Genomic DNA, 26455 nt, shown 5'->3' on the forward strand with positions numbered 1-26455 from the left:
ATAGAGCGTCGGCCTGCGGACTGAAAGGTCCCAGGTTCGATTCCGGTCAAGGGCATGTACCTTGGTTGCGGGCACATCCCCAGTAGGGAGTGTGCAGGAGGCAGCTGATGGATGTTTCTCTCTCATCGATGTTTCTGGCTCTCTATCTCTCTCCCTTCCTCTCTGTAAAAAAAAAAAAATCAATAAAATATATTTTAAAAAAAAGTTGACAAGAATTTTTGTTCCATAAGTTTAATTACAGATATAACTTTTGGAGGCTACATTAAACAGTCCTGTGGACTCTTCTGGGATAATTTGTTGTCATTATAGAAAGAAAAAAAGCATTTATATATGACCCCTCGAGGATGCTTAGGAATATTGATGACAGAATAGATGTTTAATAAATCATGACTGATACTTATTTATATTTGGGTCCTTAACTTAGAAGAAGGGAGAGATTGCCTGATGTCTCTTATATGATACTAGAGGCCTGGTACACAAAATTTGTGCACAGGGGCGGGGGTTCCCTCAGCCCAGCCTGCACCCTCTCCAATCTGGGACCCCTTGGGGGATGTCCGACGGCCAGTTTAGGCCTGATCCCACAGGATCCCACATCTTGTGGTGGCCATCTTACGATGACGTGAGGGTGGCTATCTTGTTGCGGCCATCTTGTGATGACGTCGTACATCACGCCACCTAGGCTTTTATTATATAGGATGACTTTATTACTTACTAGTGGCCCGGTGGATGTAATTCATGCACAGGTAGGATCCCTAGGCCGGGGCCAATCGGGGCCTTCCAGCTGCCGGCTGGGGCCTCCTTTCATTTTGTGCTGCCCCCTGGTGGTCAGCACACTTCATAGTTGAGGGATTGAACTCCTGGTCTCCTGGTCGAACTCCCAAGGGGACACTTTGCATATTAGGCTTTTATATATATAGATTGCTCATATCTTCCTACCTATTTCATGAGCATCTCTTTTCTGTCATCCATTCTTCCTAGTTATAAGAAATGTGTGACAAGTTGGAGGACTGGTGAGATCAGGGATGGGATTGGGCGTACCCTCACACCCAAATGTGAAGCATTCGTGATTGAGTTATACATGATGCGTATTGACTTGGATACTGGACTTACCGCACTATTGGCTTTCAGATCCTCGCTCAAACAATAGGGGACCTTATCTCTGCTGAAAAACTAGCCAGAACTCCCAAGTACAGTCATATCTCCAATTACTTTCTTAATCAACTCTTAAAGGATTCAGTTAGCAGAGAGGCCTCTGATTTACAGGTGGGGGGATAGCATGTAGATCAAGGTCATCTTACAGTTCCTCAACACTGGTTACTGTCTCTCCTAAATATTTCAACATTTTAGAGAGTAGATTTGGGGCCTCCATTATATCATTCATTATCATATATTAAAAAAAACATTTGAATCACTGTGGAATGTTTGGTGTTAAGACTGGCTAGATTGCTACAAGCAGGTGTGTTAGTGTCTCTGCTTAGTTATAAACGGGTTTTTGTTCTTTATTTTTTTTCCAGGTTTTTCTGAAGAGCGATCGAGTGGCCAGAATGGTTCAGAGTGGAGGATGTTCTGCGAATGACTTCAGAGAGGTGTTTAAGAAGAACATCGAGAAACGTGTGCGGAGTTTGCCAGAAATTGATGGCTTAAGCAAAGAGACAGTGCTGAGCTCATGGATAGCCAAATACGATGCCATTTACAGGGGTGAAGAGGACTTGTGTAAACAGCCAAGTAGGATGACCCTCAGTGCTGTGTCTGAACTTATTCTGAGCAAGGAACAGCTCTATGAAATGTTTCAGCAGATTCTGGGTATTAAGAAACTGGAGCACCAACTCCTTTATAATGCATGTCAGGTAAGTGGCCCATCGTATTTCCCATTACCCTGCGGGACTCAGAGTGAACCTCAAGTGTTTACAAGCCTATGGAGATGTCCTTTACTTCCTATTTAATCACTTTGGTTGAAAAGTTGAGTGAAATATAATTTCAATAAGTCAGATAGTGATATTTGTAAAGAAGGTTTTGAAAGAATTATTTGATAGAGGAAGAAGAACATCAGTACATTTTATCTAGTAAATAAATGTCCCCATGTGCCCTATTTTAGGGCATCAGATTTGTACCTGTTTGGTATATAAGGGGCATGTCCAAATAGTAAAATAGAAATAATTTGTTATCTGAAGAAGGTTGGCAGTTTATAATAAACAGTTATTCCTCACTGCAAAATAATTTTACATAAAGATAACGTAAAATTTTATGGAAGTAACTGAAATTTCAGGGTTTTTTTTAACCTAGCCAGATAGAAATTAATTGGAGATGAATCCTAAACTGCATAATTTAAAGTGATTACAGTGAATAATGTATTTTCTTTTCTGTTCTTATTCAAATCATACATATGTAAAAGCTCAATAAAAATCATGTTTTTTTCCAAGTCTTTCATCTTTAGACCCTGTGATTTGTCTAGTAATGTATTCCTTCCCTATTTGCATTTTATTTGCTTATTTTAGAGGTATAAATTATTTAACTCTGCCCTGATACACAATTTAAATGGACGAAGTTCTGGTATTTAAAAGTTCACCAGTTCATTAAGAGTTATACTTCTACACTGTTTATATGTTTACATTTATTTTTAATCTTTTGCAGATCTACTTCTCTTATTTTGACATTCTATCCATCATTTACTTTGAATAACTAATTTGTGTATCATTTAAGATGAATAAATTAAAAGAGTTAATTAATACTAAAGCAATGTGGCACCTTAACCCTGTGAACAATGGTGATTCATGGTAATTGTTTCTAACTGTGTTATTAAGCCCATTGGCAGTTTGATAATAGTGGAAGGTGACTGTAAAACCAAAATTTCCTACTTTAAAAGATAAATGCAACTGGTAGTTTGTATTTTTAATGAAACAATAGCTTACTTTACAGTTAAATATTGATTAACTTAATTTAGTAGTAAAATTCAGATTCAGTAGATATTTCTTGGGTATTTAGTCAAGTCAAAAACCTTGCTAGGTATTGGGAAAATCAAGCTGAGCAAGATAAAAATATTTATTCTCCATATGCCAAAGTATAATAGAGTAGATAGACCCAGAAAAGGAGTTATTACATATGCATGAAAGTTTATACTGGATGTTACAGGGTCACAAATATATGTGAATCTATGAGTTTGTTTATTAACTCAAGATATTTTAAAATTAATCCTTTGCTTGCTTTTAAGATCACTTCTAAAGCAATGGTGTGGATCCCCTGATTTATGTCCTCTATGACTTGGAACATATGTACTTATAATTCAAATCTTTATAACAACAGATTAATTTTTTAAAAATTCTATCAATATTTGCCTCATGTATTTTTATGGTCTGTTAGGTTTGTACACATTTAGAATATGTCTTTTTGCGGAATTAATTCCTTTATTATTATATAAAGTCCCTCTTTTTTTCCCCTCTGAAATCTACTGTCTTATACTGAGATAGCTACTCCAGCTTTCTTTTGATTAGGATTAACATGGGGTGTCTTTCTCCATCTGTTTATTTTTAACCTATATGATTCCTTATGTTTAAAGCGGGTTTCTTGTAGAGCATATAATTGCATCTTGTTTTTTTTTTTAAATATATCTTCATTGATTTTTCAGAGAGGGGAGAGGGATAGAGAGTTAGAAACATCCATGATGAGAGAGAAACATCGATCAGCTGCCTCCTGCACACCACCCCCTTCGGATGTGCCCACAACTGAGGTACATGCCCTTGACTGTTATCGAACCTGGGACCCTTCAGTCCGCAGGCCGACGCTCTATCCACTGAGCCAAACCGGTTAGGGCTTGTTGTTTTTTTAATCCAACCTCACAATCTCTGCCTTCTAATGGCTGTGTTTAGACTATTCATATTTGAAATAGTTTACTCATATTAAGTTGCACAGTCTTTGTGTTGTCACTTCCTTGCATTTGTTCTTTGTCTCCCCTCCTTTTTCTGCCTTCTCTACTTTTAATTGAACATTTTATGATTCCATTTTATATCCTCTTTTGATGTACTACTTATACTTGTTTTTTTAAAAAAACTTATTTAGTGGTTGCCCTAAGGTTTATAATATCCATTTTGAAATAATCTAAGTCTACCTTCAAATAACACAATAAGGTGTTAAGTGTAATGCTATCCCATAATAGAGAATTCCTAATTCCTTCTTCCCATCTTTTGTGACATTTCTGTTATTCAGTTTGTTGATTATATGCTATAAAATTTTAGATCAATTAAGAAAAAAATAAGAAAAATAAAAGATTATATTTTACCTTCATTTGTTCCTTCTCTGCTATTCCTTTGTTTTCTTTATGTAGATTTAGTTTTTTACCTATATCAGTATCTTTATCTCTGAAAAACTTCATTTAATATTTCTTTTTTAAAAAAATATATTTTATTGGTTTTTTACAGAGAGGAAGGGAGAGGGATAGAGAGTAAGAAACATCGATGAGAGAGAAACATCGATCAGCTGCCTCCTGCACACCTCCTACTGGGGATGTGCCCACAACCAGGGTACATGCCCTTGACCGGAATCGAACCTGGGACACTTCAGTCCGCAGGCCGACGCTCTATCCACTGAGCCAAACCGGTTAGGGCCATTTAATATTTCTTAAAAGGCAGGACTTCTGGTGATGAATTCCATCAGTTTTTGTTTGTCTGAGAAATACTTTGTTTCTCCTTCATGTTTAGAGAATAATTTCATTGGACACACAATTATCAGTTAGCTCTTTTTCGCTTTCAACACTGAAGATTTCATTCCACTTTCTTCTTGTATGGTTTCTGATGAGAACTCTGATATAGCTCTTCTTGGTTCTCTACAGGTAAGGTGTTTTTGTCCTATGGCTTCCTTCAATATTTTATCATCTTAGTTTTCTGCCATTTAAATATGAATTTGTTTAGGTATAGGTTTTCCTTTGATATTTCTCTTTCTTGGTGTGTTCTGTGATTCCTGGGTTGGTGTCTGTCATTAATTTTGGAAAGTTCTCAGATATTACTAGTTCAAATATTCCTTCTGTCCCATTCTCTCTTCTCCTTTGGGTATTACAGTTTTGATATTGTCCCATAGTTCTGGGATGTTCTGTTTTGTTTGTCTGGGAGTTTTTTCTCTTTGTATTTGAGAATGTTTTCAACTTTTTCCATCAGAGCCCTTAACATATTAATAATAGTTATTTAAAATGTTTTGTTTGATAACTGTAACCTCTCTGTCACCTCTAAATTTGGTTTGGATTCTTGTTTTTGCTCTCTACACTGTTTCTTTTTTCCTTTTGGCATGCTTTGTAATTTTTTATTGAAATCCAGACACATTGTATCAGGTAACAAGAACTGAAATATATTTGCCTTTAGTGTGAGGATATTTGTTGATCTGACTGGGAGTTGGGCAGTGCTTAATGTTTGTTGTAGCCATAGGTACAAGAAGTTTCAAGTTCTCGTATCCTTGTCTTTGTCTTCCTCTTGACTTTGGGTTTCCTTAGGTATTCCTCCTCAGAGAGGGTCAGTGTCTTGCATCTTGTAGCTGTGATGGACTGTTACTGTCCTAGAGCTGTGTTGGTGTTGTGGCAGGGAGTTGGGGAATAGCGCATATTCTATTACCCGAGGAAGCCTCACTCTTTTAGGGGGCCTACATCTTGGGTTGTAACCTTCACAGGGGTTTCTGTCCCTTGTCTACGAATATTGCTTCCCTTTTCACCCATGTACTGTATTCCTGTCCCTGGTTGCAGCATCCCCAGTGTATTTTCTTGAGGTCTTTCTTCCTGTTCACTGTGGATTTTGTTTGTTTGTTCGTTTTTTCCAATGGAAGCCGTAGAAAGGCTGCAAAGGACTACAGAGGCAGCCTTCTCTTCCTTCAGCTGAGACAACTTGCCAGTGCTCCTTCTGGCAAAGCCTGTCCCCCTTTGTTAGGGAAAAGAATCCAGGGGGTTAATAATGGCTGTTCTTCCCCTCTTTCTGCCTCATCCACATGGGGACTTTTCTTGAATCCTTACCATGAGAACTTTATGGTGTTACTGTTCTCTAATAGCACTGATAGTGCATGTGTTGTTTTATTTAGTGCTAAATTCTCAATTTCAGCATTATTTCATTAGTAATGTGACTGTATATTCAGTTACTTTATTGGGGTGAGTATAGTTAGTAAATAATTGCTTGAAGATATGAGCTCATTCCTTTTGTCCAGAAGATAAACTGTTAATACCAAATGAAAATAACTAAAGAAAATTTCATGACATGTAAAAATTTGCCAAATTATATCTACTATTTTAGAGAATATGCATGCATATTCTCCAGGCTGTTGAAGTTCCAGGGTTTTTATGTTTGAGGTTAAATTTTATATATTCTCGCTTTTGAACATTTGATCTATTATTTAATATAGTTTAGTTCAGTTCACATAGGGTAATTTTATATCTAATTAACTCATTTATCTTTTCCCTGCTTTTAAGTATTCAAAAGAAAGTGTGGTTTGGGAAATGCATTTTTAAGACTCAGTGAGAATCCATGGCAGAACTGCTATTTCTGAGTTAGGTTTCTATTACATAATTTAGAAGGTAGATATACGGTAAAGGAGTTCTCTGAAAACTTTTCCTCCAGCAGACAGAATGCTACCTGGTTCATACATAACATCATATAGGCAATGTGCTCTTCTGAATTGAGGAATGACTTCATTTCCTCATGTTCTTTTCATTGTAAGAAATTACAAAACAAGTTTTAGTTACCTGGTGATTTTTGGCTAATTTCGGTGATCAAGAAAAAGGGAGGAAGGGATTTTTTGTTTTTGTTTTTTAAAGGAGATTGCCTTATGGAAGATGGGTCAGCATGGAGGTCCTTAGGGTCTAAGGACCTTTTAAATACAGGAATTATTCTTAGTATTTGTATTAAAATTGAGTCTAGTTATATGAGTCCCACCATTGGAGATGGATTTTATTAGAGAAGGGTGTACTAATAGAGGGCATACATTGCAGTTTGAGGTAAAGTCCTAAGTATCAGAGTTCAACAATAAAACAACTATGAAAGATAAGTTATCAGATACTACCTGCTTTGTTACTACATGATTGGTTAAGTAGTCTTCTCAGAAGATTTGGAGATTGATCTGGGCAATGAAGGTATGTAAGAAGAGAGTCCCAGGCAGGAGAAACACAAGCAAAATACATGATTGGGAGGCTTCTGGTCAAGATGGTGGTGTAGTTAAACGTGGTACTTGCCTCCACCCTACACTACATAAAAAAAATACAACTAAACTACAGAACAACCATCCTTCAGAACTATCTGAACTCTGGCTGAATGGAAGTCCTACAACTAGGGAATTAAAAAAGAAGCCACATTGAGACTAGTAGGAGGGGCAGAGGCACAAAATAGGCTGGTCCCACACCCACATGTGGCAGTTTTTTATCAGGGACATCTTGGCTGCTAAGGTCCCTCCATGAGGAGCGAGGGGTCCCAGCCCCATACCAGACCCTTCAGCCCAGGATTCCAGTGCTGAGAAGTCCCCACATCTCCAGATCGTAAAAACCAGTAGGGATTGTGGATGAGTGATGCTTATATTTCTGGGGTCCCAGGCAGTTCTTAAAGGGTTCATGCATAGACTTACTCAGACTCGCTCCCTCTGAGCTACAGCATTGGGGCAGCAGCTTGAAATGAACCAGGGACATACAGGGAGGAACTAAATAGTCTGGCATCAGGGCAAGAGCTGGATGGGGACAGCTTTTTCCAAGACAGAAGTGCTAGCAGAAGCCATTGCTTCTTTGCTGAGCCCTCCCTACCACAGAGCCGACAGGCAGGCGCCATACCTGTGTTTCCATCAACCTGGCCCACACTGTTTGTCCTGCCCTGGTGATTCCCTGAGACCCCACCCCACCTAAGCAGCAAGTCCAATCCATTTCCAATGGCTTTTCCATATAACTGGCCTCTCTTGCCTCATGCTTCAGACTTTCCTAAAATCTCTCAAACAAGCAGCAGCTGGCCATAGGGTGCCCTGTACTGCCTGATAAATGGGCCCAAGCCCAGCACCAGCAGCAGCCCTCCTTGGTTCACAGCTTGGCCTCTCCTGGGCACCTCCATGCCCAATGCAAGTAGCAGCCATCTGCAGATTGCTCTGTAGCTTGTGCTGGGTGGCCCCAGGCAGGGCACAGGCAGTGGCTGATTTTGCACTTCCTGGAGGCCACAAAACCAGTGAACCTTGTGGTCAGCTTTAGCTCACACCAGATTGCACTCCTACCACCTCCATGAGTGATACCCTCAAGGGGCAGACTCGGTGAGCACCAAAGCCCCACTGAAGCAAGTGCTGCTCCATAGGGTTGACTCCTGCACAGCAGCTCTTCCACTGTAGTTGCAGCTGCTCCTCACAGCCGATTGGCCTGGAGGTCAATCCCTCCCAGTGATGCAATCATTAATCAAGGCTCAACTATAACAGGATAGTGCTCACAGCCCAGACAGGGCAATGCCTGGAGTGCTTAGCTCAGGTGATTGGGGAGGCTGAACCACTGGGACCTACAGGACACCTACTACACAAGGCCACTCTACCAAGTCTTGGAGACATAGTAGCTCTACCTAATCCACAGAAAGAAAAACAGAAAAGATGGCAAAATGTGGAGAAACAGAAACATTGCAAATGAAAGATAGGGAGAAATCTCCAGAAAAAGAATTAAATGAAATGGAAGTAAGAAACTACCAGATACGAAGTTCAAAACAATGGTTTTAAGGATACTCATGGAACTTAGTGATCAACAACATAAAAAATGACCAGTCAGAAATGAAGGATACACTAGCTGAAATAAAGAATAATTTATAGGGAATCAATGGTAGAATAGAGGATGCTGTGAGTCAAATCAGCTATTTGGAATATCAGGAAGGAAAAAACACCCAAATTCGAACAGCAAAAAGACAAAAAACAAACAAACAAAAAATATGAAGAAGACAGTGTAAGGAGCCTCTGGGACAACTTCAAGCCTACCAACATTCCCATCATGGGGGTGCCAGAAAGAGAAGAGAATGAGCAAGAATTTGAAAACATATTCAACATAAACTTCGCAGGCCAAAAGGGATTGCAAGACATATTCATATTCAAAGTGATAAAAAGCAGGGACCTACAACCAAGATTACTCTACCCAGCAAAGTTATCATTTAGAATTAAAGGTCAGATAAAGAGCTCCCCAGACAAGAAAAAGCTAAAGGAGTTCATCCCCACCAAACCAGTATTAAATATAATGTTAAAGGGTCTTCTTTAATAAGAAGAAGAGGAAAAAATAAAAAAATATAAACAATCAAATGGTAATACTAGTAAATACATATCTATTAACAATTGAATCTAAAAAATCAAAATAAGTGAACCAGCAGAACAGAAACAGACTAATAGATACAGAGATAATTTTGACAGTTGCTGGATGGGAGGTGTTTCGAGTGAAAAATGTAAAGGGATTAAGAAATACAAATTCGCTGAAACTGGTTTGGCTCAGTGGATAGAGCGTCAGCCTGCGGACTGAAGGGTCCCAGGTTCGATTCTGGTCAAGGGCATGTACCTTGATTGCGGGCACATCCCCAGTGGGGAGTGTGCAGGAGGCAGCTGATCGATGTTTCTCTCTCATCGATGTTTCTAACTCTCTATCTCTCTCCCTTCCTCTCTGTAAAAAATCAATAAAATATAAAAAAAAGAAATACAAATTGGTTGTTACAGAATAGTTACAGAATAGCATAGGAAATATAGTCAATATTCTAATTACTATGTATGGTATCAGATGTGTATGATATTTTTTGGGATGATTACTTAAGTTTTATAATGTCCAATCACTGAGGTGTACACCTGAAACTAATATAATATTGTATGTCAACTGTAACTGAAAAATAAAAAATGATTAATTTGTATAAATAATGGAATTATCTAAGAGGTTAGAAAGTTAGATTGGTAAAAAACATGGGAGGACCTGGATACTAGGCTTAGGGTGTTTGGGTATCATCTCTCTCATTCATATTTATTTGTTCTCATCATTTACTCCCTGTTCTCCTTTTTTTCTCCTCCCTTCCTTTCCTTCCTCCCTCCCTCTGAGATTTTAGCCTGATTATGGGTAGTCAGAATCATGTAGAAATGAAGTCAGGTTGAAGAGTGGATAGTAAAGGAGATAAGTTCAGTTTTACTTTGAGGAAATTGTGGGGTGCCTGAAGGAAATTCTTTGCCTTCAATTGGAGGTGGAGGGATGGAACTCAGGAGAGAGGCCCTTATGACATTGTATTGAGAAATGACTGCAGACACTCTGACATCTAGAACAAGCTAAGACCAACGTGTGTGCTTGTGGGCTGAGAGAGTGAGGGGGCTAGCACAGGAAACAACAGTAATAATCAGAGTCAGTAGGGTAGAGTTATGCTCTATCTTTATGATACATATAATTTGTGATTCAAGTGATAGTGGAGAATTAACAGGTGTATTGATAAAATAATTTGCTAATACTTAAAGCTTTGGTCAGTGTTTTAAGGTTACGTTGAAAAACCCATACATGTGGCACCGTCAAAATAAATCAAACACGGAGCAACTAGAAAATTATATGGTAAAATGTTGGGTAGAGTGTTCTTTTGGAATCACTGTTAGGTTTGTGTTGGTTATTGTTCATGATGGATTATTTGTAACTCTCCAGATTTATAGATAATTTAAATACAGTGGACCAGCATATGAATTTATCTTAGGGAAAACACTAAATTTCCATGACAGTGCAAATCCTAGTCTACTTTGTATTTCTAATAATAAAGCATAAAAATGAATATTACAAGAATAACACAATATAATATGTCTGAAGAGTTACACCATAATTAGAGTGGGGTCACAGAGAAAAATCGAATTGATTTTGTTCATGGGTGGAAGAAGGGCACATTGACACAGCATGTACAAAGGCATCAGTATGGAAAAACACAGCCAATAGTCCCTCTGTCTAGTGATTGACAATCTACACTAATAAAAGAGAAACATGGTAATTAGCGTACGACCGCTACCCTTTTCATTGGCTAATCAGTGAGTATATGCAAATTAACTGTCAGCCAAGATGGCGGCCGGCAGCCAGGCACTGAAGCGAGCAGGGAGGCTTGCTTGCGTCAGTGACTGCGGACTCCAATGCCTAACTTGCCGGCCTCTCAGCTGCAACTCTAAGCAACTATCATAATTAGAGTGGGGTCACAGAGAAAAATCGAATTGATTTTGTTCATGGGCGGAAGAAGGGCACATTGACACAGCATGCACAAAGGCATCAGTATGGAAAACACAGCCAATAGTCCCTCTGTCTAGTGATTGACAATATTAATATAAAGACAGTTATCCTGATTCTAGAAAATAGATTAATCAGAGAGGGTAATGATGCTCAACAGGGTGTGAAAAGCACTTCTTAAAATATCTTTTTTGTTTAAAATATGAGATTTAATTTATCCAAGTATTTGATATTTATATTTTTTAAGCACTGCAAGAATGATATCACAAGTTATAAAATGGAGCAGTTGGGCTAAACTCAGTAAAGCTATTTTTGTGGTGTGTTTAAAATGTTCTTAACTGTCAGATAGTTGGCCACCAACACATGCTTTTGGTCCTCCCCAGGACTTCTGCAAAGAGAGATTTGCTGGACATCTCTGAGACCTCTCTTAGAGCTGTTTCCATGGAACATGAGAGGCGTGGGGCATGGAGAGCCCAGGGTTTGAGATTTGTATGTTAAGCCTAATAGACTGCTGCATCAGGTCAACGTTTTCTCTACCCCTCAAACTCCATTTTTAATATTTCAGTGTTCACAAATTCATCCTGTTATTGTCAACCAGGAAAAACATCTCTTCCATCACCGAATTCCCACAATACTTGACCAGTAACTTTCTTGTATCAATTATATTGTTTTACGTACAGTTTTTACTATTTTCGGTATAAAGTGTGAACTTCTGGAAGGACACACTTTTTGTAGCTGCTGAAGACTTCGCAATACGGCTTGCTGTACAATGGAGAAAAAAAGCAAAGTTAATGAAGTGGTCATGGGCCATTCAAGTCAACATTGTTAAGAGCCTAGGTCTTACTGCCCCTTTCCAAAGAATTTAACAAATCTCTGTAAGGGTAGGGTTGATGATGTGTAGGTCTGAGGTGGCCGTTTTCCATATCTTATGTTTGAAAGCCATTGCAGACTCTTTTAGAACAAACAAACAGAAGCTTCTATACAGAAGTTTCTCCTAGAACATGACTTTCTGCCTCTTTCGAGTTAACCACCCCTTTGAGAATCTTTGGTAAGCTATGAAATTTAAACAGTTCCCCAAGGGGAAAGAAACACATATCTCTACCAGATTTTCACCACAACTTGAATAGGTTCATAGACTCCCAAAGGTCCAGAATTAAAACTCCCTAGCCTAGAGAAGTCTGAGTGTGGAAACAGTAATCCTTGTGTAATGAACAGGAGGAAAATACAACTCTGTCTTCCGTACTAAATATTTGTCAAACCAGTGAAATATTTTTACAAGTTGTAGAAGGCTCCATGTAATAGCTACTAGAGGCATTGCAGAGAATAAAGGTACATTTGGGCATCTGTTATTGTCAGGGTTGAATGACCCTCTTTCAAAGACTTGGAAACTATCCTGTGCCAAGAAAGGCCATCTGTGAGGTAGGTAATCTATCATCACATAAACTGTTGAAATCAGAAATTTAAAGTAAAAGAAAATGGAGTTAAGGTGAAGTCTTTGTGGAGTGAGGACTTGACCCTGGCTCCCACCACCAACTCCATATCCCCATTTTCTTTATCTCATAGCCCAAATCTGGCACCAGAGACAGGTGTGTCACCACCATTTTAAAGTCTAATGCCTCACATCTACAAACCATCCATTCAGGCTTTTCTTCTTCCTTCCCTCATTTTTGGGGGTTGGGGTGGGGAGCGGTATGCAAAACCAAGTTCTCTGGAGAGTTAAAAAAAGAAAACAATATTTTCACCATGACAATATGTACAACTGTACTTGCAAAAATGAGATGTGCTTGAAGTAGCTAGGGAAACGCTCCACCATACTGAAGTAGAAAGAGTCTTGGTCAAGGACTCACAGTACCTAAATTCTGGTCTGCCTCAACTATGTGACTCTAGGTTTTACTCTACATGACTAGATTGGGTTGGATGTGGGCTGTGAGGGAAAGAGTTCAATGATGACACCAAGGTTTGAACAACTGGGTATATAGGCATGCTATTTACATGGCCCAACATTACAGTAGTCCCCTTACCTGCAGGGGATATGTTCTGAGACACCCCCCCCCACGCCAGTGGATAGCTTGAGACCATGGATAATATTGAATCTTATATATACTATGTTTTTCATATACATACAGACTTATGATAAAGTTTAATTTATAAGTGTGTTTGTTTTTGAGATGACAGAGAAACTCCTTTGCAATAAGGATTTAGTTTATGAAAATCTTGCCTATTTTTAACCTTGTTTTAAAATGGATTTGATTTTTAAAATCAACTTGGGAACATATTTTTTTAGAAAGGTAACCCCAGATCTTCTTTTAAATAAACAAATAGACTTCCTGTTTGTGCTGGAGACAGAGTGATCTCTCCTTTCCAAAGCTCAGATCGGATCATGTCCGTCACCTGCTCAAACCCTTTTTTGGGGGGTGGAATGTAAGCATCACTTTATTATTTCTTCGCTTGGTGATCTGATCCAGATCTCTCCTTTCCAAAGCTCAGATCGGATCATGTCAAACCCTTTTTTGGGGGGTGGAATGTAAGCATCACTTTATTATTTCTTCGCTTGGTGATCTGATCCCCCCCTCTCGGTGTTTCACTGCTGAAAAGCTGTATGACAGCTGACCCACTTTTTAGCTCCATGCAATTCTTTCCTTTCCTTTTTTATGATATCTTTCTACAAAAGAGGTAAAACCTTCTAATGACTTCTCATTGATGTAGGAACCAACTCCATACTCCCTGGCCATGAAGATGAGCTCATGAAGTAGCTCTTCCTCTCTCTCCAGACCCATCTCCCAAGTCCCCCTCCCCCAACCCCAAAGTACTTCATTTCCCAAACCATTGTCGAGTCCAGGGGTGGGCAAACTTTTTGACTCAAGGGCCACAATGGGTTCTTAAACTGGACCGGAGGGCCGGAACAAAAGCATGGATGGAGTGTTTGTGTGAACTAATATAAATTCAAAGTAAACATCATTACATAAAAGGGTATGGTCTTTTTTTTTTTTAGTTTTATTAATTTCAAATGGGCCATAGTTTGCCCACGGCTGGTCTAGTCTCAACTCCAGACTTGGTGCCTCTTACTGGAACATCTTCCCTTTTCTTTGCTTTCCATGTGCATTCCAACACCACCATCCTGTTGACCTGGCTTGCTCCTACTTACCTTTTTCTTGTTAAGGCGAGTTTCAGAAGGTAACATGGTCAGCTTTTAGTTCTTTAGCAAATGGACAAATTAATCTGCATTCTCCTGGGTGTTTAATGTACTCAGTACTAATTCGATCTTTAGGTGGATCTTTACTAAGACATGGTTGTATTGTGTGGTGCAGGCCTCTTAATGATAGGAATGGGAGAGGGGAAGAAATGAGTTCAGAGAAACATCTACCTGGTTCCCATCTCTAGCCCCCAGTGCTTCCCATATTGTGCATGACTCAGGTCAGTTTAACAGGTTTTATAATCTAATCTAATAAAAGAGAAACATGCAAATTGACCGTACCTCCGCTATACCCACAAGCCATGCCCAAGAGCCATGCCCACCAGCCAATCAGGGGCAAATATGCAAATTAACCCAACTAAGATGACAGCGGCCACGGAGCTGGAGCAAGCAGGAGGCTTAGGTTGCCCCCGGCGATGGAGGAAGCCAAACTTCCCGCCTGCCCTGCCAGCCCTGAGCTCTGCTCAAGGCTACAAAGTTTCAATTATAGAAGATAAATAAATCCCAGATACCTGCTTCCAGCCCGCGGCTGTGGCCAGCCTGAAAACGGCCCTCAGCCCCTCACCCAGGCTGGCCAAACCCCCAAGGGATGAGGGTCCCCAATGTGGGGCTTGACCAGCCTGCAAACATCCATCAGCCCCTCACCCAGGCTGGCCAGGCACCCCACCCTGATCCGGGACACCCTTCAGGGCAAACCAGCCAGCCCCCACCCGTGCACCAGGCCTCTATCCTATATAATAAAAGGGTAATATGCAAATTGACCCTAACAGCAGAACAACTGGGAATGACTGGTCACTATGACACACACTGACCACCAGAGGGCAGACGCTCAATGCAGGAGCTGCCCCCTGGTGGTCAGTGCGCTCCCACAGGGGGAGCTCTGCTCAGCCACAATCCAGGCTGACGGCTGCCAGCACAGTGGTGATGGTGGGAGCCTCTCCTGCCTCCTCAGCAGTGCTAAGGATGTCCGACTGCAGCTTAGGTCTGCTCCCTGCTGGCAAGTGGACATCCACTGAGGGCTTCCGGGCTGCCAGAGGGATGTCTGAGTGCCAGCTTAGGCCCGATCCCCTGGGGAGCGGGCCTAAGCCAGCAGGTGGACATCCCCCGAGTGCTCCCAGACTGCGAGAGGGCACAGGCCGGGCTGAGGGACCCCTCCGAGTGCACAAATTTTTGTGCACCGGGCCTCTAGTCGATTAATAAAGGAAGATTGAATGAATAATTGGGGGGAAAGGAATTATGAGGAAAGTTAAAGGAAGGTATAGAAAAAGTTAAAGATTATTTCATTGGAGAAGTGAAAGTAATTTTTCATGTAAGTGCAGATATCTTAAAAATGATGATAGCATGCTTTTCTTGCTTTCAGTCCAATTTAGAACAAGACTGAAATTCTAATGTGGTGCCAGTCTGTGAAAGAATGGAAGGCTGTCTTGGCAGTGTGAGTTTGTTGGTACTGGAATGAGGCATATATAAAGACTTGAATGGTAGAAAATTATTTCAATCAAATAGTACTTTTGTAGTTTGGCACTAATACAGACTTGCTATAAAAATGAAGGGACTGTTTTTTAAAAGAACAAAGAAATGAAATGATGACTCAGTATCTCACAGTCCAGAAATGCATTCTGGGAATTTCAAAGAACAAAACATGAGATGTATCTATCTGGAGCCATTTAGGACTGACCTTCATGAAGACAGAAAAGTGAGCTGAATGAACTTCATGACAATTTAAAATAACCTGAAGGAAATGAGGACTTCTTGGTTTAGAGTTGTGTACAGTTTAGGTCAGTGGTCGGCAAACTGCAGCTCGGCAAACTGCAGCTCGCGAGCCACATGCAGCTCTTTGGCCCCTTGAGTGTGGCTCTTCCACAAAATGCCGACTTCTACGCATAGGCCACGAAGTTTCAATCGTACTGTACATGTGCGCCCGCACGTGGTATTTTGTGGAAGAGCCACACTCAAGGGGCCAAAGAGCCACATGTGGCTCGTGAGCCGCAGTTTGCTGACCACGAGTTTAGGTGAAGAATTGTTACAATTAGTTTTTTGGTAAACTGAGCTATTACCTTAGAGATTTATTAACTTTTATTGTGAACCAAAACAGTTTAGGTGAAGAATTGTTATAATTAGTTTTTTGGTAAACTGAGCTATTAACCTTAGAGATTTATTAACTTTTATTGTGAACCAAAACACAATGAGAAGCGCCCAAGAAATTTAATTGGACTGCTAACCTAATTAAATAGTCTTCACTGTTCTCTTTGAATAGGTAGCTGAGAAAATTTATTTTAAAAGGTTTTGAGTCATTTAATTTTTACTGTAATCTGCAGGTCACTGTAATTAAGCAATCACATATGTATAATTCTGTGTTTTTTGTGTGTTTTTTTTTTTAAGTTGGATAATGCAGATGAACAAGCAGCCCAGATCAGGAGGGAACTTGATGGCCGGTTGCAATTGGCAGAGAAGATGGCAAAGGTAAATTATTAACTTGGACATACTGTACAATACTTCTTTCTTTACCTAGACTTCTGTGAGCTGAAAGAGTTTTGTATAGATAAAGCCAGCATAATTTTATCATTTTTTTTCCTTGATGCACATACTTCTTAAGCCAAAATATCTGAATGTATATGATCTAAATGGAACAGATTCTCTATTTTACATATCCATCGTATATGTGAAATGTTTAAATTCAATGATAACTTTTGCAGATTATTCTTAAAACAATGCCTGAATTTCTCAAACTGCAAAATTTACATGAATTTTAATATTGCACTAAACATAACATAATCAGGGAGAAAAATCTCCCTTCTGTGAAAGTATATATCTCAAAGTGTCCAGCACAGTGTTTGGCACACAGTAGTAGTCAACCAATATTTGATTGAATGATTGGGTGGATGAAAAATATCATTTGAAGTTTCTAGTACAGAGTCTGGCAGAGTGTGTTCAGTATAATATTGTAGTCATTTTATTTGTGCAATCACTGTTTCTATGAACAGAAAAAGCTTTCGAACAAAAGCCATGAGTTTCCTTTTCAATGTTGGAGACGTGTTAGAGAGCTTGGGACTCCATTGTCTAAATTATTCTTTAGTAAATGGCTACATTAATTTACTTCAGTGGCGCAAAAATTTTAGTCCCTCCCAATAGACTTGAGGTAGCTCTTGATTATTCTGAGAATAAGTCCCCCCCCCCTCCTTTCCCTTCTGCTAAGCAAAAACATTGAATGTTGGATTAATAGATTCTCCTCCTCTCTGTCTCTGAAGAGTCCTCTCTATTCAGGGATTTTTTCTTCATTAAGAAAATAGGTGTAACATGTACACAGCAAAGTGTACACATCTTTAGTTTACAGCTCCATGTGTGTATATACACCCTGTATAACCATCTCCCAAATCAAGATATTGAAGTTTTTAACATTTGAGAAGACACGTCTTAAAATGATTTAATAATTACATTTTTTTCTCTTGCAAATAAAATATGTATTTATGAATCTATAAGTCTTAAGAATACTACTGTTGTGTTTATCTAAATGTCTATTAACAAAGCAGAGAATAGCTGAGAAATTGGAGGTATTTAGAAAAATAGAAAAAATTTAAAAGAAAATGGGTAATAGAGATGACAATATGTTGTAAGAACCAAGTCAGAGATATACAGGGCAGGAAAAATTAGGTTTACAGCTGTGAGTAGATGAAGCAGAGTGTATTTATTCACTGTTGTAATAATCATGACCTGCATGTCTTTTTCCGTACAACCAACTGTAACCTGCCCATCCCTGTATAAGGAGTAAACTCTAGAGGAGAGAGGTCATAAGATGATATGAATTGGGGCTAAAACATTACATTCACAAAAAGAGCAGTGTTTGGCAGCACAGTTTGCCATGTTGCCATCCCCTGGATTTCCAGAGAGGCAGCACATAATCTAGAAATTGGAATATGGGATCATAGGATAGAAATCAATAAGCTGCAGGCTTTTGGAAGCTTTAGAGAGAAAAACACTTTCCTTGAAACCCTTACCTAAAATGACAGCTGGTTGGAAGGGCATTCGCTTTTCTTAAAAACCTGAGGCTGAGAGAGAATTCAGATGAATGTGCCAGACACCTTGGGGCAGGACTCTGCTCCTGGGCTCAGCGTTTGTAAGTTGCCTGCTTGTATGTAGATTGTACCCGAGACTGCACATTGCCATAAATTGGACTTGCTTCTTCAATGGCCTTGCTGAATATCTGACACATTAGGATAAAGTTTAGATAATTTTCTAGAGGGTTTATAGAACAGAAGGGAGGCCTTTGATATGCTCTCTTGTTTCTGTTTGCAGAGGGGGATGTGTGTTAATAACCTCTGTACTGAGTCAGAGGAGGAGGGCCTGTGATGCACACTCTGAGACTTTTATTTGAGGGGACCCTGATGGTTTTATCAGAAATGTGATCAAGTAGTAAATGTGGAGAAGGAAGTGAAGCCAATGGGATCAGATGGGGGAAAAAACCCACAACAACACAAAAATAAGATGCCTTTTAGCCCAGTCAGTGTGGCTCAGTGGTTGAGTGTCGACCCATGAACCAGGAGATCATGGTTCAATTCTTGGTCAGGGCATTTGCCTGGGTTGCGGGCTCGATCCCCAGTAGAGGGCTTGTAGGAGGCAGCAGAGAGATGGTTCTCTCTCATTACTGATGTTTCTATCTCTCTCTCCCAAGGGCTTGTAGGAGGCAGCTGAGTAATGGTTCTCTCTCATTACTGATGTTTCTATCTCTCCCTCTAAATCAATAAAAACATAAAAATATTTAATAAAAAGAAATATGGAAGGATTTTTTTAAAAAAATAAGATAATTTCTGTTGAATAGACTACTGACATAGAGCATGTTTAATTGTTTTCTCCTTCAGTGTCACCAAATTTAAGCCATCTTTATAAAATATTTATAAGGCTAATTACAACTTGTTGACCTTTTTGGATTATATCTCTACACTAATTCTATTCACCCACGAAGGTAGATGATATAATGAATTTATTTTATAGACAAGGAGATCGAGGCTTAGGCAAGATGATTGAGTTCACCCAGATTCTATAACAAGTAAGTGGTGGAGGCAGGCCTCAAACCCTTGTCTTTTGACTCCAGAGCCTGGCCCCTCTCTCTGAGACACAGCTGACTCTTCAGTCTGATAAATCCGGAAGTGTGTATTAATAGTTAGTAGTTCACAATCAGTCACATCTTCTACCACACTACTCAACAACACGATATAATAAAACCACAGGGCAGAAATTTCTGTTCCAAGAGATAGAAATATTGATTTTAATATTTCAGCCAAGGTATAATTAGGAAGTAGGAGAAAAAATGTGGACAGGACCAGAAAGACCTGTGGTCAAATCCGTCATTAGTTCCTAGATATATAACATTAGACACGTTATTTAACCTTTTGAAGCCTGAATTTTGGAGCCAAAATATTTTTGAATACCTATTAAAATAGCCAGGCTCTGTTTTAAGTGCTTGGGATGCATCTAGACCAGTGGTTCTCAACCTTCCTAATGCCGCGACCCTTTAATACAGTTCCTCATGTTGTGGTGACCCCCAATTTCATTGTTACAAATTGAACATAATTAAAGCATAGTGATTAATCACAAAAACAATATGTAATTAGATATGTGTTTTCCAATGGTCTTAGGCGACCCTGTGACCATCAGGGGTCACGACCCACAGGTTGAGAACCGCTGATCTAGACAAATGTAGTTGTCCTGGGATAAAACCAGACAAAAATATATCTGCCATGCCATGGTGGAGCTTAAATTTTATTTGGGAGAACCCCGGTGCTATATAACTGAATTGTGGAAGGTGATCATTTGATAATTTGGAAAATACAACAGAGAGGAAGGGTGGTTACAATTTTCAGGCAAGAGGTCAGAGTAGGCCAGTCTTTGCAAGTGCTATATTTCCAGTTACTCAGTCCAAAAACTTGGGATCATCTTTGACTCCTTTCTTTTTCTCATACCTCATGCCAAATTTATTAGGAACTCTGTTTGCACCTGTGTTCAAAATATTTCCGGAACTTAACAGTTGTCACTGTTTTCCACCTGTCACTCTGGTCCAGTTACCATTGTGTCTCACCTGAACCACCATTCTGTCCTTTGGCTAGGCTCCTAGTTTCTACTTCAACCAGACAGCCAGTGATTCTCTGCACAAAGACCTCTCCCCATGTCACCAAGAATAAAATAACAAGTTCCTACAGTGGCCTGCAAATTCCTTCTCTGACCTTCTCATCCTTCAAGCTCTCACTTTTGCTCAGTCCACCCCAGCTCTGTCAGCCTTCTTGGCCTTCCTGCCATAGGGTCTTTGGTCTGGTTACTTTCCCTTCCTGCAGTGGTTTTCTCCCAGAGTTAAACAGAGATCTCCAGAGAAACAGAACCAATGTAGATATATGATCTCCTATTGATTATCTCTGGACATAGATATATATGCATAATAGATATACATATAGACATAATATAATTTCATGTACAGTTATATATATACATATATGCATATATATATACACACACATAATATATATACATATATGTATAGGGATATGTGTGTCTATATGTCTGTATAAATATATATGTTGAGAGAAATATTAACTGATTGATTTGATGTATAGGAATTGGATCATATGGTTGTAGGGCTGGCAAGTCCAAAACCTATAGTGCAATGTAGTAGGCTTGAAATTCAAGGAAGAGCCGATATTGTAGTCTTGAATTCAAAATCTGCAGGACAGGCCAACAGGCAAGAAACTCAGGTAAGTTTTGATATTACAGTATTGAGGCAGAATTGCTGCTTTGCTCTTAAGGTGTTCTACTGATTGGATGAGGCCTACTCAGATATGGGAAGGCAATCAGGTTTACTCAAAGTCTACTTATTGTAAATGCTAATCATATCTAAAAATTATCGTCACAGCATCATCTAGACTAGTGTTTGACCAAACAGCAGCACCATAGTGTAGCCGAGTTGACATATAAAATTAATTATCTTACTCCTTCATCTACTTTTATGCTTAAAGGTCATCTCCTCATTGAGTCCTTCCCTGGCCACCATATTTACAACACCTTTACACTACATGTCGCCATCTGGGCTTTTTCTCCCACTGATCACTTTCTACCTTTTGAAATGATCTCCTTATTTATGATATATGTCTCCTCACAGTAAAATTTAAGCTCCATAGTACAGAGGATTTTTTTAAATCAGTATCTTTGTGGTTACATCCTAAGGGCCTAGAATAGAACACATAGCAGACACTTGGTGATTCAGAGTTAAACCAGAGAGTAACCCTATTTCTGATGCTGTTTTAATTTAAAAGATCGCATTTAACATGTATACTTGTCTGATGTGTAATTGGTCTGTTTCCAAGAAATAGGTAACACAAGCAAGTTAAATAAGGTTTATGAAGTACTATCAGCAAACCTAAAAGCATTTAAACAGAGTTGTCACTTTTTTTTCAAAGAGAAAAATATTCTAGTATAGTCTGTTTTCTTAAAAGTTTGAAAATGCTGACAAAATATTTAAGTTTGGTGATTCCTAACAGTCTTCTCATTGAAACATGATAGTGAATGAAGTGTTTTTAATTAAAGGTAAATAAGAATAGAGAGTATCCAAAGGGAGGGGGGAGAATATATATGAACACAGACAACAATGTAGTGAAGACCAGGGGACACATTGGTGGGGGCTGGGTGGAGGTGGGCAAATGCTTGGGGAAGGGAATGGAGGACATCTGTAATAGTGTCAGTAAAAAAAATAGATTTTTTTTCATGTGCCAATGCTATTTGCCATAAAATAAAACCCCAAAAATTTGAAAAATAAAAATGGAACATACAAACTTTCAAACTTGTGATATATTTGCCTTTTGCTTTGCTAAAGTATAATTTTTAAAAGGCACAATTATGACTCTTATACAAATATAAAATGAACATACAATGAAGATTTCATTCGATGCATAATTAATGAGCAAACTAGTTAGATGTTAAAACTAGTCCATAATGGGGGGATAAGGACACATATGTAATACCTTAATCAATAAAAAGAAATTAAAAAAAAACTAGTCTAAACTGGAGGGTGTTTGAAAACTGGGTGTTTGGGGCAAAGGTAAAGTAAGATTAATAGAGATATAAAAGGGATTAATTTCCAACTAGGATTTAAATTATAACCGTTGGATTATTCTACTCACCAGACACAGATTATTTGCATGTGTTTCAGAGAAATGTCTATAAGGTAACATGTAACTTCACTGTCTGGGAGCTTTAATCAATAGTAAACAGAAAATTGAAATAAGCACATTTCCTCAGATGATCCTTGGATGGCCTTTTCCCGCACATGACATTGAAAGGAACTGTCACCTCAGCTTTTTGCCCTGTTTCTAAGTTTTGGATGCTTTTTATGACAGCTAATAAAATTGGTTCGCAAGTGTAAAATTCAGTTATTATGGCTTATTTTGCTTTTTTTTTCTGGTATGTGTACAGAAAAACCATCCCAAAGCATTATTTTTTTTTCCCAAAGGTAATAAAGGTATTCTGTAACTGTGTACTTATATATATATTTTTTTACTGTGGAGGCAAACTTGCTATTTTGGAATGTTGCTTAAAACTATAGACGAGCTTAACCGGTTTGGCTCAGTGGATGGAGCGTCGGACTTCAGACTGAAGGGTCCCAGGTTCGATTCCGGTGAAGGCCATGTACCTTGGTTGCGGGCACATCCCCAGTGGGGAGTGTGCAGGAGGCAGCTGATCGATGCTTCTCTCTCATCGATGTTTCTGGCTCTCTATCCCTCTCCCTTCCTCTCTGTAAAAAATCAATAAAATATATTTTTAAAAAAACTATAGAGGAATGTTGAAAGGATACTTAATCTTCCTTGGGGAGGTTAATTATGCATGTAGAATTTTAATCATTCTGTGATAATAAATATACAGTTTAATATTGATTATGTGTAAATTACTTTAAGAAAAACATGTGAAATTTACGTGGGGGAAAAGCAGAGCAGGTGGTCTGAGAGTCTGGGACTGAGTTGAAAAGTGACACCAGATGTTCTTCCCATCGTGAGAACGAACTGGTGCCGGTGAGGCCGAGCCTGCTGCCAGTTGATGAGCGTGCGCTGGATGTGGTCCAGTCACACAGAGGTGCAGATCTTAGCTGATGTTTTGAATGATGCCACAGGAAACAACAGTGAAGGCATTGGTTTTCTGGAAACTTAGGCGATCATCTGAAAGATGTCTGCTTTGCTCTCACCCCAGCCAGTTGTGTACAGTGGTGGTTATGTTACACTGCACTCGACATTCTAAAGCTCTATACCCTCTACCTTTAAGAGAAGAGCTAAGTGTCAGGTTGTCAAAGATTAAAGACAGAGCTAAGAGTGTGAGGAAACCTCATTTGCTGTGTGTGGGAGTATAAATGTATATAATCTTCTCTAAGAACAGTTTGGCAATCTCTCTCAATACCTTACGTAAATATCAACATTTGGAATGTGCTTTTAGTTGAGTGGGAGAAACAAACCTGATTGCAGAGGTAGCAGGATTGAATGGCAATGCTCATGTAATTCAGAAAACATAGAATCTTTAACTTCGATATTGTTACTTTTTTACCTTAAGCTTTTATCATAAATTGTTTCTTTGCTTTAAACTTAATATTTTCTAAGGCTTTACGAAAAATCTGAATTTATGGACATAAGGGATCTTGACATATTGAAAATTAAGCAATTTTAGAAATATGACTGTATTGCTATTTAATATTCTGACCTTTGTGGCTTTTTTTTTGCCTTTGAATGCTTATTTATAAAAAGCATAACCTCCAAACAATGCACATGTGTGTTAAGAAGGAAAGATATTGTTAAAAAATTTGTTTCCTAAAAGTCAAAACAGTGCACAATGAACATTGTTCTCAGGCCAGATATCCCAAGAATTTCAAAGCTAACAGTGGCTAATTAAGATTCATCTGTACACTAAAACTTCTTACATGTATATTTTCAGAGTTTGTTTATCCTTTAAGCAAATACCTCATGAAAAATAAAGTTAATGTGGAAATGTATACAATGTTATTCATTTTGTACCATAACGATCTTTAGTAGGGTATATCATGTACCTTCAGATATAATCAAATTCGCCAGAGCCTGAGGCTTTTAAAGCCTAGAGACTAAAGTAGATGCATTATGTCTAGTGTTGCAATTTCTAAGAGTTACTATATGCCAAATGTGTTTTATGAACAACTAGAAATATGACTTGTGTAACACTGTTATTTTAAAAATTCTTTTCAAGGAAAGAAAATTCCCCAAATTCTTAACAAAAGAAATGGAGACTATGTACATAGAAGAGTTGCGATCCTCAGTGAATTTGCTAATGGCCAACTTGGAAAGTCTTCCAGTTTCGAAAGGTGGTCCAGAGTTTAAACTACAGAAATTAAAACGTTCCCAGAATTCTGCATTTTTGGACATAGGAGATGAGAGTGAGATTCAGCTGTCCAAATCTGACGTGGTGCTGTCGTTCACCTTAGAGGTAGGTGGCCTTCTCTCTTGCTCGCCTCTGATAGCGTAAATGAGGCTGCAGATAGTTTTTGCTGACCTTTGTGGTAACCTTTCACATTTAAATAGTATGGTATATATTGAAGAAATTAAGTTATTCTTCACTTGCAAGGCCCTCGGGTTGTGAATGCAAATTGATGTAAACTGTCCTTTAAATAAAGCAGCGCCATTGGGATTAAGTAATCCTATATAATAAAAGGGTAATATGCAAATGGACTGAACAGCCGGTCACTATGACGTGCACTGACCACCAGGGGGCAGACACTCAACACAGGAGCTGCCCCCTAGTGGTCAGTGTGCTCCCACAGGGGTGCGCCACTCAGCCAGAAGCCGGGCTCACGGCTGGCGAGCGCAGTGGTGGTGGCGGGAGCCTCTCCCATCTCCGCGACAGTGCTAAGGATGTCCGACTGCCGGCTTAGGCCCACTCCCGTCAGTCAGACATCCCCCAAGGGCTCCCAGACTGCTAGAGGGCACAGGCCAGGCTGAGGGACCCCCTGCATGCATGAATTTCATGCACGGGGCCTCTAGTCTATGTAATAAAAGCCTAAGTGACCATTACAGCAGAACGACCAGTCGCTATGATGTGCACTGACCACCAGGGGACAGACACTCAAAGCAGGAGCTTTCCCCTGGTGGTCAGTGCGCTCCCACAGGTGGAGTGCCACTCAGCCAGAAGCTGGGCTCATGGCTGGCGAGCGCATTGGCGGTGGCGGGAGCCTCTTCAGCCTCTGTGGCAGTGCTAAGGAGCAGCGAGCAGGTGGGCAGTAACGAGTGAGGGGTCCCGGACATCCCCCGAGGGGTCCTGGACTGTGAGAGGGCACAGGCTGGGCTGAGGGACCCTCCTCCTTAGTAGGGCCTCTTAGTCTATAATAATCTATATTAATAAAAGAGTAATATGCTAATTAGACCGGGGGACCTCCGGATGTCCATCTGGACAAAGCCAGAGGCAGTTAGGGGCAATCAGGCTGACGGGTGCGGGGGGCAATTGGGAGCAAGCAGGCTGGCAGGGGGCCAGTTGGGGGCAAGCAGGCTGGCGTGGCCGGCAGTTGGGGGCAAGAAGGCTGGCAGGCAGAGGGGTTAGGGGCGATCAAGCAGGCAGGCAGGTGAACGGTTAGGAGCCAGCGGACCCGGATTGTGAGAGGGACATCCTCTGAGGGGTCCCAGATTGGAGAGGGTGCAGGCTGGGCTGAGGGACATCCCCACCCACCCCCATCCCCCTGTGCACGATTTTGTGCACTGGGACACTAGTAAAAGCATAATATGCTAATTATACTGGATGTCCTTCTGGACGACCTTCCGGACGAAGCCAGGGCTGCAAGGGAAGCCCGGGTTCCAGGTGCCAGAGGGAAGCGGGGGGAAGGAAGGCCTACTCTTGTGTGAATTTCGTGCATCAGGCCTCTAGTAAAAATAAAAATTTTGCCCTAGCTGGTTTGGTTCAGTGGGTAGAACGTCGGCCTGCAGAATGAAGGGTCCTAGGTTTGATTCTGGTCAAGGGCTTGTGGGCTTAATCCCCACCCCAATAGGGGGCATGCAGGAGGCAGCCGACAGTGATCCTCTCTCATCATTGATATTTCTCTCTCCCTCTCCCTT

At 39.9% G+C, this 26455-nt stretch overlaps 1 protein-coding gene across 1 annotated transcript in view; it reads left to right on the plus strand.

Moving 5' to 3' along the window:
* CADPS2 (Ca++-dependent secretion activator 2) overlaps positions 1 to 26455 on the plus strand; it is a 143534-nt gene that overhangs the window by 1090 nt on the left and 115989 nt on the right. The window contains 4 exon segments of the mRNA XM_014549913.1: positions 1515 to 1847; positions 16746 to 16826; positions 20966 to 21103; positions 24603 to 24839. Coding sequence (XP_014405399.1) covers positions 1515 to 1847; positions 16746 to 16826; positions 20966 to 21103; positions 24603 to 24839 — 789 coding nt within the window.

Source organism: Myotis brandtii, unplaced genomic scaffold (genome assembly GCF_000412655.1).
Source record: "Myotis brandtii unplaced genomic scaffold, ASM41265v1 scaffold575, whole genome shotgun sequence".
In the NCBI taxonomy this organism is placed as follows: domain Eukaryota; kingdom Metazoa; phylum Chordata; class Mammalia; order Chiroptera; family Vespertilionidae; genus Myotis; species Myotis brandtii.